The sequence below is a fragment of the Amblyomma americanum genome, chromosome 1, assembly GCF_052857255.1.
Source record: "Amblyomma americanum isolate KBUSLIRL-KWMA chromosome 1, ASM5285725v1, whole genome shotgun sequence".
In the NCBI taxonomy this organism is placed as follows: domain Eukaryota; kingdom Metazoa; phylum Arthropoda; class Arachnida; order Ixodida; family Ixodidae; genus Amblyomma; species Amblyomma americanum.
In genome coordinates this window covers 57,513,280-57,527,855 of record NC_135497.1, presented here as the reverse complement: position 1 = coordinate 57,527,855, position 14,576 = coordinate 57,513,280, and the positions used below count along the sequence as shown (strand labels likewise).

General features: G+C 47.4%; 2 protein-coding genes and 1 long non-coding RNA gene across 4 annotated transcripts; all 3 read left to right on the top strand.

Moving 5' to 3' along the window:
• Nucleotides 1-356: 356 nt before the first annotated feature.
• Nucleotides 357-13,418, top strand: LOC144112855 (uncharacterized). 2 transcript variants are annotated; one of them, XR_013310501.1, is made up of 5 exons: nt 357-547; nt 650-750; nt 11,779-11,977; nt 12,080-12,180; nt 13,062-13,418. It is a non-coding gene; the product is annotated as an uncharacterized LOC144112855 (long non-coding RNA). The 2 variants fall into 2 exon arrangements; XR_013310502.1 differs by lacking the exons at nt 357-547; nt 650-750 and adding an exon at nt 11,113-11,479.
• On the top strand, nt 6,563-8,569 carry LOC144112854 (uncharacterized). Its single transcript, XM_077645674.1, has 4 exons — nt 6,563-6,755; nt 6,965-7,626; nt 7,743-8,266; nt 8,325-8,569. Exons 1-4 carry the CDS (start codon nt 6,667-6,669, stop codon nt 8,424-8,426), a joined length of 1,377 nt encoding a protein of 458 aa, XP_077501800.1. The 5' UTR covers nt 6,563-6,666; the 3' UTR covers nt 8,427-8,569.
• Nucleotides 8,636-10,204, top strand: LOC144115714 (uncharacterized; the record flags this gene model as incomplete). Its single annotated transcript, XM_077650191.1, has 3 exons — nt 8,636-8,974; nt 9,080-9,192; nt 9,796-10,204. Coding segments are annotated over 3 exons (711 nt in total), but the record flags the coding sequence as incomplete, so codon positions are not given.
• Nucleotides 13,419-14,576: the final 1,158 nt, after the last annotated feature.

The following is a 14,576-nucleotide window of genomic DNA, read 5'->3' as shown; positions in this document are numbered from 1 at the left end:
CGTTCATTTTCTCGAAATGAAAGGCGTATAACCGGCTCCATGGGTCAGTGGAGACCTCAATCTCGCTTTTCGCATTGTATATCCTGGAATAGCTGGGATAATCCATATTAATTTTTTTACTCACTTTATCCTAGCTGTTTCTCCCGTGCGCAGCTACACGCTGCGCCGTTCGTGCTCCCCCCCCCCCCCCCTCCCCAAGCCCTCGCCCAAGATATTCTTTCCTCTTCCTTTCAGCTGGAAACTTTTTTGCGACCACAAAAGCTGTGTAAAACAAAAATGGCTCTCCCCCCTACAGCCACCACCCCCTCCTTCCCCTATCACCGTCGTCTCCCCTGTCATTCTTCACAGTGCATCGCCACGACACATTCTTGACTGGACGAGTCTTGCGTTGTCTCGCTCGGCGGCGCCCAAGCGCACGACCAGCGCGACGAAAGAGCATACACACTCGAGCTGGCTCCGTTCGTAGTCTGGGCAAGCGAAAACCCACACCTGACACTATATGAGAGCTCCGACGTGGTTCGCTACCCTGACCTGCGATATCTTATTTGTAAGTACTACAAACATTTTATCTTTAGATACGTTCGGAACTGAATGTGATTTTGGGAGTAAGTGTTGCTTTGACTACATGAGACTTTACTTTTTCCGGCAGGAACAGAGAACGAGACAAAGCACGAGGACGACTTCTATGTACCTACTCTCATTGCCAAATGTCTGACTTGACGTCGTGCGCAGTGCAGATCTGCCCGAATGGTAAGAACTTTATTTTTCTTTTTTGGTGCAATGAATTCACCAAACATTCACTACTTTGTCGAACAGCAGGTTTGAATTCATGTGACCGGACATCCGATGCATTAAGGAATACGTTTGTCATGTACAGATTATGCAGGATAGGAATCGGAACTGTTTTGTGTTCCACTACAGACCAGTCGGTAAGGATATGTGTACTAACTACTTCCGCGCTGTTCCTCTTCGGCTAACACCCTTGCAGGTTCAATAGAAAATTAGCAATTTATGGTTAGAGCTTTTGCCAAGATCTCAATGAAAAAAAAAGCATTACTCTGGACTGTCATACAGGTGTTTTGTGTTGTTTCCAAGTCAGTTTCGAATCTGTATTACATGCAATGAAAGCGACAAAGATAAACTGCTGGATTTAAAAAAGCAAAAATGTTCTGAGTTTTTTCCATCCAGCGTATTTATTTTGAACCCCATCCAAAAAACGACCTTTGTTCAAAACTGTTGTTTCGACTATATGTGGAGGAGGTGCTACAACCTGTGCATCTTTACCCGAACAAAAAATGCGCTCTCAATTTAGAGATATGTAGTTATGATATTAAAACAAAATAATACAGTACTTTCCTTTCAATATCACATTACTATGTTTTTTTCACATTGAATATCTTACTGGAGGTGCGAAACGGCGCATTAAACTAAAAATCCCCAAATTGGTACAAGGCAAATTAAATTTCACTTTGTGCAAGAAATGTGGTGCTAGTTCTTACAAATTATCCTGTCAAATGTATGTCGATTGTTTTCACGCCGACTGTGCCTCACAAAATTCAGTGTTATTTAATCATTTCTGTTTTTGTCCTGTGACGGCCATATTTAGGTTCATCATGACATCATGCCTATCTTTGCAGGCTCGACGCATTGTGAGGTAATCGCGCAAGAGCTGGACGAGGAATTTGAGTACAGTGGAAGAGTACTCTTGCAAGAGGAGTGCACCGATTACTTCAGATATGACTGATCAGTTCACAGGAGGACAGCTCCGTTAAGCAGTTTATGGATGTCTTAGCCGTGCTACAGCAGCTTGCCCAGCTGTGTTGTCCAGCCTGAATCATCGGCACGCAGCAAACCTGGAAATAAATGATTTTCTCACAGCCTCTGCCACCATGCTCCTGGGTCCTCCTTTTCCTTAATTCCCAGGATGACTGGTAGCAGCGCAAGCCATTGTGCGTGCGCTAGAAGCGTGATGCTCGATGCAATAAACCGGTGTTTTTCCTGGATTATTAGGCACCATCATTTATGAATATTTGTTAGTTTGAATGGTAAATCCACAGTTCCAGTCATTGGGCAGTGGGTACGTTATGTTGCATGTGCCAATTTTCGAAAGCAGGATACCAGTGTTTGAAAGCTGGATATTAATGTTTGAAAGCTGGATACCAATGTTCGATAGCTGGATGCCAGTGTTCGAAAGCCGGAAAGCCAATCCGAGGCCTTTACGAATGCCAGACCTGCGTTGGCCCCTCGATCGGCCGAACGTTGGCCCAAAACTGGCCTGAAAGTGGGGCCAATGTGTCAAAGTGGTAGCGTTTTCCCTAAATTCCAATGTAGGACCGCCGTTCATGCCATTTTTTGCCACTGATCGCCCAGTGTTCGCCCAATGCTGTTCTGCCTGGGTAGGCAACAGAGTTGAGTACTCGCATTGGGCTTTGCGTTCGAATGCAGCCGTCACCTATTTGAAGAGCAGTGTGACAGCGGTCTTTTGCGCCCTTACGAAAGCGCTTGCTGGCTTCCAGAATGATTTCAGTTGCTTAATTGTCACTCGCTCTCTTTATTGGAAATTGGAAAGTCTTTATGCATGGACGAACTCTGCGTGCTCCCTGCAACGTTCTTCCGGCCTCGATTCCAGCTGTAGCACATGCCAGCAGTTAAATGCTAATTTAAAGCGCGGTCGGCTACTGAGCCAGAATACTCAGGTTCGAACCCTACCGCGGCAGCCGCGCTTCGATGGAGGCGAAACGCAAAAGGGGCCCGTGTGCTTCGCGTTGTCAGTGCACGTTAAAGATCCCCTGGTGGTAGAAATTATTCCGGAGCCCTCCAGTACGTACAGTACACCTTTCTTCCCTTTTTCACTTCCACCTCTCTCCTTCCCCTTACGACGTAGTTGAGGTATCCACCCCGTAGTGAGACAGTTACTGCGCCACTACCTTTCCTCGAAAACAACTAATTCATTTAAATACCCACTTCTACGCCGCCATGTCTTTTACAACAATCTATCGCTTCCAATGATGCACTGTTCTGGATAGGATAGGGAAGGACAGGATAGGAAAACTTTTAATGTCCAACAGAAAGTGGGTAGCCAGAGTGCCACCCGCCTAGAGGACGGCCGAAAGGTCTTGACTCTCGGCGGCGGCTTCGGCCAGTCAGACGAGTTGTAGCTGAATCGCCGGGTTGGAGCTCAGTAGTAAGGCCTCCCATATGGCGCAGTAGTTTGTGAGCACAAACGCACAAACGAACAAACCGATGAAAACAAGAAAATTTGCGGAGCGCACATGGGATGCGTGCACTCTCCTCGACGCCGGCGTCCGTCTTCTCACCGTTCTAGAAATTGCGTACGTCTGTCTATGCAATTTTTAACGCGATAGCATTAAGGAGCTCATGTCGTAGAAGAGCCGGTGTCGTCGGCGTCTTTGGCCGTGAGCGAAAAATTGCTCATCTCGGTGGGCAGACGAACCACGCCGTAAGGGAAGGAATTTTCCTTCCCTTACGGCGTGGTACGGGTGTCCAGTGAAAATTGTGAGACAGACATCATTTCCTTTGCTTAAAACTAATTTTAATTTCAATTTCCTTCTCTAACGGCGCGGTTCGTGTGTCCACCAATTTTCATTTCATTTTCCTTCCTTTACGGTGCTGTTCGGGTCCACCAAGATATGTTTCCTTTCCTTTAACGGTCCGGGCGAGGGGTCGCACCCAAGAACGATGGCAACACTGGTTTAATTTCGCAGTGCAGCGTTGGGTCGTTCTGATCGTGTTGAGCTGTTGAGCGTGCTTCGGGTGAGGTGAGCTGTGCTGGACCGCATCGCAAACTCTGCGCAGTGTTTATGGGACTCCAATCCGAAGTACCTCGTGGGTAACTTAACCGTTACCAAATACGCATCGTAACCCCGGTCGTAATTGTCGACCTGCTCAGCCAAAAGAAGCACCCGATCGTCGAAGCAAGAAAAGGATATAGATATGGCGTCTCAGAGAGTTCGTTTAGGTGGGCCGGTGATAACGCGGACCAGTCTGCCAAGTTCGACCAGCTCCTCAGTGAGCAATAACTGAGGGACGTCACGTTTGTGTGCGAGGGGGGCCACAAGCTGAAAGCCCACATGTTGGTCCTCTCCGCTTGCAGCTCCTGTGTTTCAAGATCTTTTCGTTGGACATCCCTGTCCGCACCACCCCATCGTGATCTTGGCGGGCGGGCATCACGCGGACTTCGCTGAACTTACTGGCGTCATGTACCGTAGAGAGAGGCGACCGTGCTGCTTGATCGACTGCAATCGTTCTTGAGCATCGTGAAGACGTTCAAGCTGAAGATCGTGATCGAAGTCAGCAGCGAAGAAATGGGCGGTGTGGCTCCGAGAGCGCGGCGAAAGCAGCAGGCCCATTTGCACGCCACTGGCTGCGTCCTGGTCATTTAACGAACCGGAACGCGGTCGTGCTCTCGTGAGCCAGCCACAGGGCTCAAAGCCATCGTCGTCTGGAACATTGTCAGCGCCGATATCTTTCGCTTTGTATATCCTGGATTAGCTGAGCTAATCCAAATAACTTTTTCTTTTTTTTTGGGCTGTAATAAAAGTTCTTCTTATCGCGGAATGGAGATGGAGTGCGCGCTGAGTTCGCATTGGATTCTTGTACGCGTCTGCCTAACAGTTTAAACCAGTCATATACAACGAGACGAAGAGAAGCAAATTTTGACTGCATTCGGAGCCGATGGACTCAACGCACGCTACAATAGCTATTCGTATTTAGCGCTCAAATTAGTGAAGGCTTGCCTGTCATAATTAGGTTATGCATTTATTGCAGCTTTTTAAAGGCCACTGTTGCTTTCATTACTGGCAGTGCACTTAAAGGATTGCATGAAATCGTTATTAGAATTCAGTTAAGCCGCAAACCAGCATTCCGGCTGTTATGCGATTAGTGTGGTGGCAGCCACGTGAATGGACCGTATTGCGGGAGCCTGGAGATTGAAATTGGTTTTTGAGGAAAGGAAATGGCGCAGTAACGGTCTCACCCATCTCGGTGCACACCCGAATAGCGCCGCAAGGGAAGGGATAAAGGAGGGAGTGAAAAAAGCCAGGAAAGTGGTGGTATCGTAGCGATGGTGCCGTAGCGGAGGTGCGGGTGCCTTCCCTAATAACGCTAAGCTATTATGCACCGGCCTGACATCAGTAGACAGAGCGTCTGGGAAATCCATTAAAATATTAATGTGGATTAGCCCAACGAATTCCGGATATATATACATATATGTATATATATATATATATATATATATATATATATATATATATATATATATATATATATATATATGTGTGTGTGTGTGTGTGTGTGTGTGTGTGTGTGTGTGTGTGTGTGTGTGTGTGTGTGTGTGTGTGTGTGTGTGTGTGTGTGTGTGTGTGTGTGTGTGTGTGTGTGTGTGTGTGTGTGTGTGTGTGTGTGTGTGTGTGTGTGTGTGTGTGTGTGTGTGTGTGTGTGTGTGTGTGTGTGTGTGTGTGTGTGTGTGTGTGTGTGTGTGTGTGTGTGTGTATAAAGCGAAAGCGAAATTGAAGTCTCTACTGACCCACGGAGCCAGTTGTGCGCCTTTCTTTTAGTGAAAATGAGTTGTCAACGTCAATGAACGCTATGAACGCCGTAGGATCACTTGTTTTGTTTGGTTATCGAGAAAAGGAAATTGCACACTAACCGTCTCACATATCTCGGTAGACACCTGAACCGCGTCGTAAATGAAGAGATAAAGGAGGGAGGGAAAGAGGAAAGAGAAAACTAAAAATTGAAAGTTGGATTTTGAAGAAAAGCGTGGCGCTTTGCAGCGCCGGAACACCTGTGGCTCGGTGCTACTAGTGGCGCATGCGCAGTTGTGACTAGGGAGCGAGAGACAGCGAGAGAAACAAACGGATGGAACCAGGCGACGGAGTCGGCGGCGGCCACCTGCGCCGTGCGTGACGTCACTCGTGCTCCGACATACGCCGGCTTCGCGAAGCGCGTTGTTAACTAGCGTTGTGAAGCTTTTCGTTTAAAAAAATAGCTGCGGCTTAACTACTGCTGATTGGATAGGATATGATAACTTTATTGAGCTCTAGCGTAAGTGCTTTTATGCGGTATAGGTGAGCCAATCTCCGCAACGGTCGGCTGCCCCTATTCCAGCGCTCCGCTGGATGCTGCCGTCAGCTGAGCTCGCCGTATCAGACCGATGTGGTCATCACGGCAGTCGCTGGAGAGCATACCCTCCCATTGCTCCGCACTTGGGTTTGGTATAACGGGAACGACGTCGACTTTTGAAGCGAAAAGCTTCACTATAGGCTCGTCAACACCGGGCTTCGCGTGAGCCACACTACAGATAGGGTGGCTAGACTGGGGAGGTGTGAAGACCGCGGCGCTTTCCCTCGGGCGCGCGTGACCCCTCTGCGCACCGATGCCGCCAGGGGAAATGTGGCGCTGCTACTAGCGGCGCGGTAGGGTGGCTAGGCGCGGTAAGCTTCGCCTGGTCAGCCTGGCTCAACCTCTCAGCTGCGTCGGTCTTGCGCACATCGTAGCAGTTGTCAGTGCAGAGTTTTCTCATGCGAGATGCCTCCACCAGCAAGAAAGAAGACCGAGCGTTGGTGCTTTGTGCCTGGGTGTGACACGGGATACAGGAAAACGTCAGAGAAAGTCTCTTTGTTCCGTGCCCCTGCCTGCCAAGAAATGTTGGCCAAGTGGTCTCGAGCGATCCCACGGGCCGACAAGGCGTTGGAGGAGAATTCTGCAGTTTGCGAAAGACACTTCGACTCACGGTACGTAGCCAACATTTTTAGCTGGGCTTGTGGGTGAGACTTATTGGAATGTGGAAAGCGTCTAGAATAAACAGATGTGTGACACGTGTTATCGGCGTGCTGTGTGACGGTACATAACGCATTGCACGACATTCTCGCAGCATGCCCATCCTGCTCTTTCACGCTAGCTCAAACTGATCACCATGGTCTGTTCTTTCTGTTTCCTCTAGGTTTATCGTTCGTGACTTCAAGCACATTATTAATGGAGCTGAGGTCTTGATACCGCGCTCCATTCCTGCCCTCTCAGAAGACGCAGTACCTACTGTATTTCCTAACCTACCGAAATACATTAGCAGAATGCTGCCGAAAGAAAGAAAAAGAAGAAATGCCTCACAAGCTCCTATACCTTCAAAAAGAAGCGGCGCTTGCCTTGACACGACGGAGGAATGCCCCCCGGCAGACGTGGAGGGTGCAGATACACAGCGGGGTGGAATGTCCGAGCCGTTCGCCGAGGAACTATTCATTTTCGATCTGAAACGACCTTCCGAACTGTGGTCACTGCAGAAGCTTAAGCAGAACAACATTGCCTGCTACCAGACTGCAGAATTTGCAAAGGGCGAAACACCGCCTGTTGTGTTTACCAAAATGGTAGTGTTCTGCGTTGGAGAAGGACATGTCAAGTGCAGCATCTTCTTGGCTGGGCAATTTCATAAGGAATGCGATGTGCGGTGTAAAGAACAAGCAGAAGGTGAATTGTCGTACGCAAACAGCCTCACCGTGTGCAGTGGAATTGGCCATACCAAGGAGTTTGAGAAGCTAAATATGAACAACATTGGAAGATTATCCGGACATTGCCTGTTCTCATCAGCATGTAACGGATCAGTACCACAACGTATGTTGTTCTGGACTTGAAGGACTGCATACAGCTTATAGAAATTTGTGTACAGTAATGTCTTAACATTAACGACCAGACTGATACATTTTAAATGTCTTTTTTTTTCATTTCAGGTACATCTGCACAGTTACCTAACCGCTGCTTGTCATGCAAAAAGAGCAGAAGCAGTATGAAAGCTCGCTTGCTACGCTGCAAAAAGAAAGCTCGACTCCAGCTTTCAAATGTTGCTGCAAAACGGCTAAAGTATGCCATGCGTACCCTGCAACGGAGGAATAATAAGTTGAACTCTCTGCAAGATGCCCTCAAAAAGATGCAAGAAAAAAACATGGCAATCAAAGCAACCTTTTTTGAGGAAAAGGTTACCCTGAATACTCTTATTCTTTATTTGAAAAGCATTTACTTTTGTAACTCTGTATATTTTTTCCAGCTTAAAGAGCTTCCCAAAAAACAGCAACCCGCTGTGCGTGCATGTTTTGAAGTATCAAGAAGGAAGTCCACCCATGGGTACCGTTACAACAAGGAATGGCTGCTGGAATGTATCCTCCTAAGGATGAAAAGTCCACGACTGTATGAGCACCTGAGGTCTCATAAAATCTTGGTGCTGCCTAGCCGAGTCTGTCTGCAAAGATACATGAAGGTATTTAAATGTGCCTTTTTTTACATGAACAAAAAGTAACTGCTTTTTCTATTTACAGGGCTTCAAAGCATCGTATGGCTTTAGCACCAAGCTTCTTGGGTGTGTAAAAAAAAAACAGAAGAGCTTGATGGAATTAGGCGCCATGGGGGCTTGCTCATAGATGAGATGAAACTTTCTGCTCACTTGGACATGACAACCTCAACTCATATAGAAGGCTTTGTTGACCTAGGTCAATTCAGTGACCACAGGGACAAATATACGAAAGCTGACCATGGGCTTGTCATTATGTTTCAGCCTTTAGTAGGCAGCTGGACCCAAATAATAGGTAAGAATGTTTGTACAAAATATGTTTATTGATTTCAAACTATAATTTTGTGCTTATATGATGTGCTTCATTTCTCTATAGGTGTATTTGCTTCAAGTGGAAACGTCAAGTCTCAGATGCTTTCAAAAATTGTGTTAGAGGCAACGGTGCTTTGTGAACAAGCTGGTCTTCTAGTTCACTATGTCTGCACAGACGGCGCAACATGGAATCGCTCTATGTGGCACAACCTTGGTGTGTACGGCAATGGGAAGAATGTAAAGGGCAAAGTAACGCACCCCTGTGATGAAGACAGGTTCCTACACTTTATTTCAGATTTCCCGCACCTTGCAAAATGTGTGCGAAACACATTGCTTAAGCAAGGACTCAACACACATCTTGGCCGAGTAAGCTTGCTACATGCTGGTCTATTTTTTATATATATGCCTTGTTTGATTTGCTTTTTTATCGCAAGTAAAATGCGATTTTATACTTCATTACTTATATTACAGGCCCACTGGGAGCATGTTTCCACCATGTGGAAGCTAGACAATAACAGTATGACACTGAAGGTTGCACCAAAGCTTACTCGCAGTCACATTTATCCAAATGGCTTTGACAAGATGCGAGTAGACTTGGCTTTCCATATTTTTAGTAGAGAAGCCGAACATGCAATTTCCTTTTACAAGGAGGATATAGAAAGGATTTATCCAAATGCAGAGCCAACAAGAGCGTTTGTTGATCTGATGGCGAGGCTTATTGAAGCTATGACATCGAGGTTCCCTGCAGAAGCCATGAGGTAATTTTGGTGTGGGGTTTTTCTCTCACAATGCTGCATGATTTTGTTTTTGGTATTTCAGACCGGGCAATAGGAAAGAGGCCACCCTTGATGAAGCGCTTCGGTTTCTTGATGAATGGGAGGCTCACGCCAAAGGGCTCGGCTTTCTTAGTAAGAGTACTTCTGAGGGGCTGAGGGTGTCTATACATTCTACAAAGCACCTTCTAAAGTACCTTTCAGAAAAGGTCGGCTTTAAGTATATAATGACATCAAGACTGAGCCAAGACCGCTTGGAACAATGCTTCGGCGTTGTCAGGCAAACAAGTGGGGCAGATGATCATCCTACCCCAGCTCAGTTCATTCTGATCGTAAGGTATGTAATTTTTACTTGGGTTTTACAGACTGTCAGCATGCTTATATATGTAACAACTGTTCCATGTGCACATCCAGGTGTCTAAGCTTCTACAGTCTGGCAAGGAGCCCTAAGGACGGCAATGTGTCGCCGGATGTCCTCGAGTCATTGCTGTCTGTCGAGGAGGTGCTGGCTGAAAAGGAAAGCCTGGCAGAAGACAGCGTAAAGCCTTTGCCAATTGATGCCATGGAAGTGGCCGCAGACCACCGCAGCTATGCTGAGCGGCACAGCGATGCGCGGCTGATCTATTACATTTCAGGCTATGTTGCTAGAAAGCGAGTTCTGACAACCCATTGAGAAGCCTGCAGAGCAGCATGTCTCTGTGATAAAGACAACATTGCAAAAGAACTTCCAGCCGAGGCAACCAATGAGTGGAACCTTGGGGGCCTTTTATATCCCTCAGTGTCGTTTTATAATCTTATCAAGGTCCTTGAAGACAAACTTACATATGCGTTCTGCCGAACGCGCTTGCATGCCGAAGCTGCGGCAGAGATTTTACAGTCTATTAGTGGTGTGCCAAAAATTGGTTGCTCTCACCATTCTGTTGCGCTGACAGCATCAGTAGTACGTTTTTACTGCCTCACAAGGATGCACTTTTTGCTCAAGGGCATAAATCAGGAGGGTAGTGAAGGGAAGCGTAAAACACTGAAACCTTGTGTATTGTAGATTCTTTCTGCAAAAGTTTCCCCCCTCATTTGTAAATAAATGTTTTCATGACCAGATATGTGTTGCTTCATTGTCTACAATCGACGGAGATTGCTTACGTGAGCGTCAAGCTGGCATACATGCTACAATTTCACAATCGGGGACAACTGGTTTGCGCGTTGGGGCGCCTTCAGCCAACGCGACTGCAGTTTCGAGGTCCTACGGCACGCATTACAACCTGCTCTTCTCGCCGTAGTGGCTGCGTTTCGATGGCGGCGCAACGCAGAGAGTCAGTACACGTTAAAGAAACCCAAGTGGTTGAAATTATTCTGAAACCTTCCACTACGGCGTTCCTCGCATCCTGGGCAGCGTCTCGAAATGTGCACGCACAAAACGCGCTTCAGTACAGCTATGCAATGCAAACTGGGCTTGTGAAGCAGCATATTCCACGGGAATAATGATGCGAGTTGACGAAACATTATTTTATGGTAAAGATTCATTCTTTGACACTCACAAAAAACGCGCGGTAAGCGAAACAAGCCTATTTTCGCCTCGGTGCTAGAAATTTAGCCTACGCGATGCGCTCATTTCGGCTGCTCACCTTACCGCGCCTCTGCCGTCAGCGCCGCCACACGGCATCGGTGCGCGGCGGGGCCAAGCTTCTCCGGCCGGTTTTCACACCTTCCCAAGTCTAGCCACCCTACTACAGATTTGCCACAGCTGCGCAACCGCGGAACCGAGTGACGTCACGCAGAGCGCAGGTGGCCGCTGCTGCCGCAGCCGTCGTCGCCGCCGCGCGCTGCCTCCGTCTCTGACCTTTCGCCATGGAAGGAGGAGAAGAAGACCCAGAAGTGGTAGCGTGGGAGTTGGCTCAAAAGCAGCGAAGATATGAAAAGTGCAAGGCTAGACAAGCGGCTGAAACGCCAGAATCACGAGAGGCACGCTTTGCTAAACGGCGGCAAAAGGATCAAAAACCAAACACGTGAGCCGACGGCGTTCATAGAGTTCATTGCCGTTGGCAACTTTTCAAACTCCGTTCATTTTCTCGAAGTGAAAGGCGCATAACCGGCTCCAAGGGTCAGTGGAGACCTCAATCTCGCTTTTCGCTTTGTATATCCTGGATTAGCTGGGATAATCCATATTATTTTTTTTACTCACTTTATCCTAGCTGTTTCTCCCGTGCGCAGCTACACGCTGCGCCGTTCGTGCTCCCCCTCCCCCTCCCCAAGCCCTCGCCCAAGATCTTCTTTCCTCTTCCTTTCAGCTGGAACCTTTTTTGCGACCACAAAAGCTGTGTAAAAAAAATGGCTCTCCCCCCTACAGCCACCACCCCCTCCTTCCCCTATCACCGTCGTCTCCCCTGTCATTCTTCACAGTGCATCGCCACGACACATTCTTGACTGGACGAGACTTGCCTTGTCTCGCTCGGCGGCGCCCAAGCGCACGACCAGCGCGACGAAAGAGCATACACACTCGAGCTGGCTCCGTTCGTAGTCTGGACAAGCGAAAACCCACACCTGACACTATATGAGAGCTCCGACGTGGTTCGCTACCCTGGCCTGCAATTTCTTATTTGTAAGTACTACAAACATTTTATCTTGAGATACGTTCGGAAATGAATGTGATCTTGGGAGTAAGTGTGGCTTTGACTACATGCGACTTTACTTTTTCCGGCAGGAACAGACAACGAGACAAAGCACGAGGACGACTTCTATGTACCTACTCTCATTGCCAAATGTCTGACTTGACGTCGTGCGCAGTGCAGATCTGCCCTAATGGTAAGAACTTTATTTTTCGTCTTTGGTGCAATGAATTCACCAAACATTCACTACTTTGTCGAACAGCAGGTTTGAATTCATGGGACCGGACATCCGATGCATTAAGGAATACGTTTGTCATGTACAGCTTATGCAGGATAGGAATCGGAACTGTTTTGTGTTCCACTACAGACCAGTCGGTAAGGATATGTGTACTACTTCTGCGCTCTATGTGGTTAACACACTTGAAAGTGCAATGGAAAATTCGCAATTTAAGACAAAAGTATCTGCCAAGTTATCTCTCAATGAAAAAAAAAGACATTACTCTAGACTGTCAGACCGGTGTTTTGTTTGGTTTTCAAGTGAGTTTCGAGTCTGCATTACATGCATTGGAAGCGACTAAGATAAACTGTTGGATTTAAAAAAAGTCAAAGGTGTTCTGAGCTTTTTGTCCAGCGCATTTATTTTTAACCCCATCCAAACAAACAAGCTTTGTTCAAAACTGTTGTTTCGACTCAATGTGGAGGAGGTGCTACAACCTGTGCATCTTTACCCGAATAAAAAATGCGCTCTCAATTTAGAGATACGTAGTTATGATATTAAAACAAAATAATACATTACATTCCTTTCAATATCACGTTAGTTTTTTTCACATTGAATATATTACTGGAGGTGCGAAACGGCGCATTAAACTAAAGATCCCCAAATTGGTGCAAGGAAAATTAAATTTCACTTTGTGCAAGAAATGTGGCGCTAGTTCTTACAAAGTATCCTGCAAAATGTGTGTCGAGTGCTTTCACGCCGACTGTGCCTCGCAAAATTCAGTGTTATTTAATCATTTCTGTTTTTGTCCTGTGACGGCGATATTTAGGTTCATCATGACATCACGCCTATCTTTGCAGGCTCGACGCATTGTGAGGTAATCGCGCAAAAGCTGGACGAGGAATTTGAGTGCAGTGGAAGAGTACTCTTGCAAGAGGAGTGCACCGATTACTCCAGATATGACTGATCGGATCACAGGAGGACAGCTCTGTTAAGCAGTTTATGGATGTCTTAAGCCGTGCTACAGCAGCTTGCCCAGCTGTGTTGTCCAGCCTGAATCATCGGCACGCAGCAAACCTGAAAAGAAATGATTTTCCCACAGCCTCTGCTACCATGCTCCTGGGTCCTCCTTTTCTTTAATTCCCAGGATAACTGGTAGCAGCGCAAGCCATTCTGCGTGCGCTATAGAAGCGTGATCCTTGTAACTCGATGCAATAAACCGGTGTTTTTCCTGAATTATTAGGCACCCTCATTTATGAATATTTGTTAGTTTGAATGGTAAATCCACAGTTCCAGTCATTGGGCAGTGGGTACGTTATGTTGCATGTGCCAATTTTCGAAAGCAGGATACCAGTGTTTGAAAGCTGGATACCAATGTTCGATAGCTGAATGCCAGTGTTCGAAAGCCGGAAAGCCGATCCGAGGCCTTTACGAACGCCAGACCTGCGTTGGCCCCTCGATCGGCCGAAAGTTGGCCCAAAACTGGCCTGAAAGTGGGGCCAATGTGTCAAAGTGGTAGTGTTTTCCCTAAATGCGAATGTAGGACATCCGTTCATGCCATTTTTTGCCATTGATCGCCCAGTGTTCGCCCAATGCTGTTCTGCCTGGGTAGGCAACAGAGTTGAGTACTCGCATTGGGCTTTCGGTTCGAATGCAGCCGTGACCTTTTTGAAGAGCAGTGTGACAGCGGTCTTTTGCGCCCTTACGGAAGCGCTTGCTGGCTTCCAGAATGATTTCAGTTGATTAATTGTCACTCGCTCCCTATATTGGAATTTGGAAAGTCTTTATGCATGGACGAACTCTGCGTGCTCCCTGCAACGTTCTTCCGGCCTCGATTCCATCTGTAGCACATGCCAGCAGTTAAATGCTAATTTAAAGCGCGCTCGGCTACTGAGCCAGAATACCCGGGTTCGAACCCTACCGCGGCAGCCGCGCTTCGATGGAGGCGAAACGCAAAAGGGGCCCGTGTGCTTTGCGTTGTCAGTGCACGTTAAAGATCCCCTGGTGGTAGAAATTATTCCGCAGCCCTCCAGTGCGTACAGTACACCTTTCTTTCCTCTTTAACTCCCACCTCCCTCCTTCCTGTTACGGCGCAGTTGAGGTATCCACCCCGTAGTGAGACAGTTACTGCGCCACTACCTTTCCTCGAAAACAACTAATTCATTTAAACACCCACTTCTACGCCGCCATGTCTTTTACAACAAACTATCGCTTCCAATGCTGCACTGTTCTAGATAGGATAGGGTAGGACAGGATAGGAAAACTTTTAATGTCCAACAGAAAGTGGGTAGCCAGAGTGCCACCCGCCTAGAGGACGGCCGAAAGGTCTTTACTGTCGGCGGCGGCTTCGGCCAGTCGGACGAGTTGTAGCTGAA

Bases quoted from the DNA above. Each gene is read 5' to 3' on its own strand.
- LOC144112854 (XM_077645674.1), top strand. From the start codon at position 6,667: ATGTTGGCCAAGTGGTCTCGAGCGATCCCACGGGCCGACAAGGCGTTG. The intron at 7,627-7,742 runs GTATGTTGTTCT...TTTTCATTTCAG, and splicing joins TAACGGATCAGTACCACAAC to GTACATCTGCACAGTTACCT. The intron at 8,267-8,324 runs GTATTTAAATGT...TTCTATTTACAG, and splicing joins GTCTGCAAAGATACATGAAG to GGCTTCAAAGCATCGTATGG.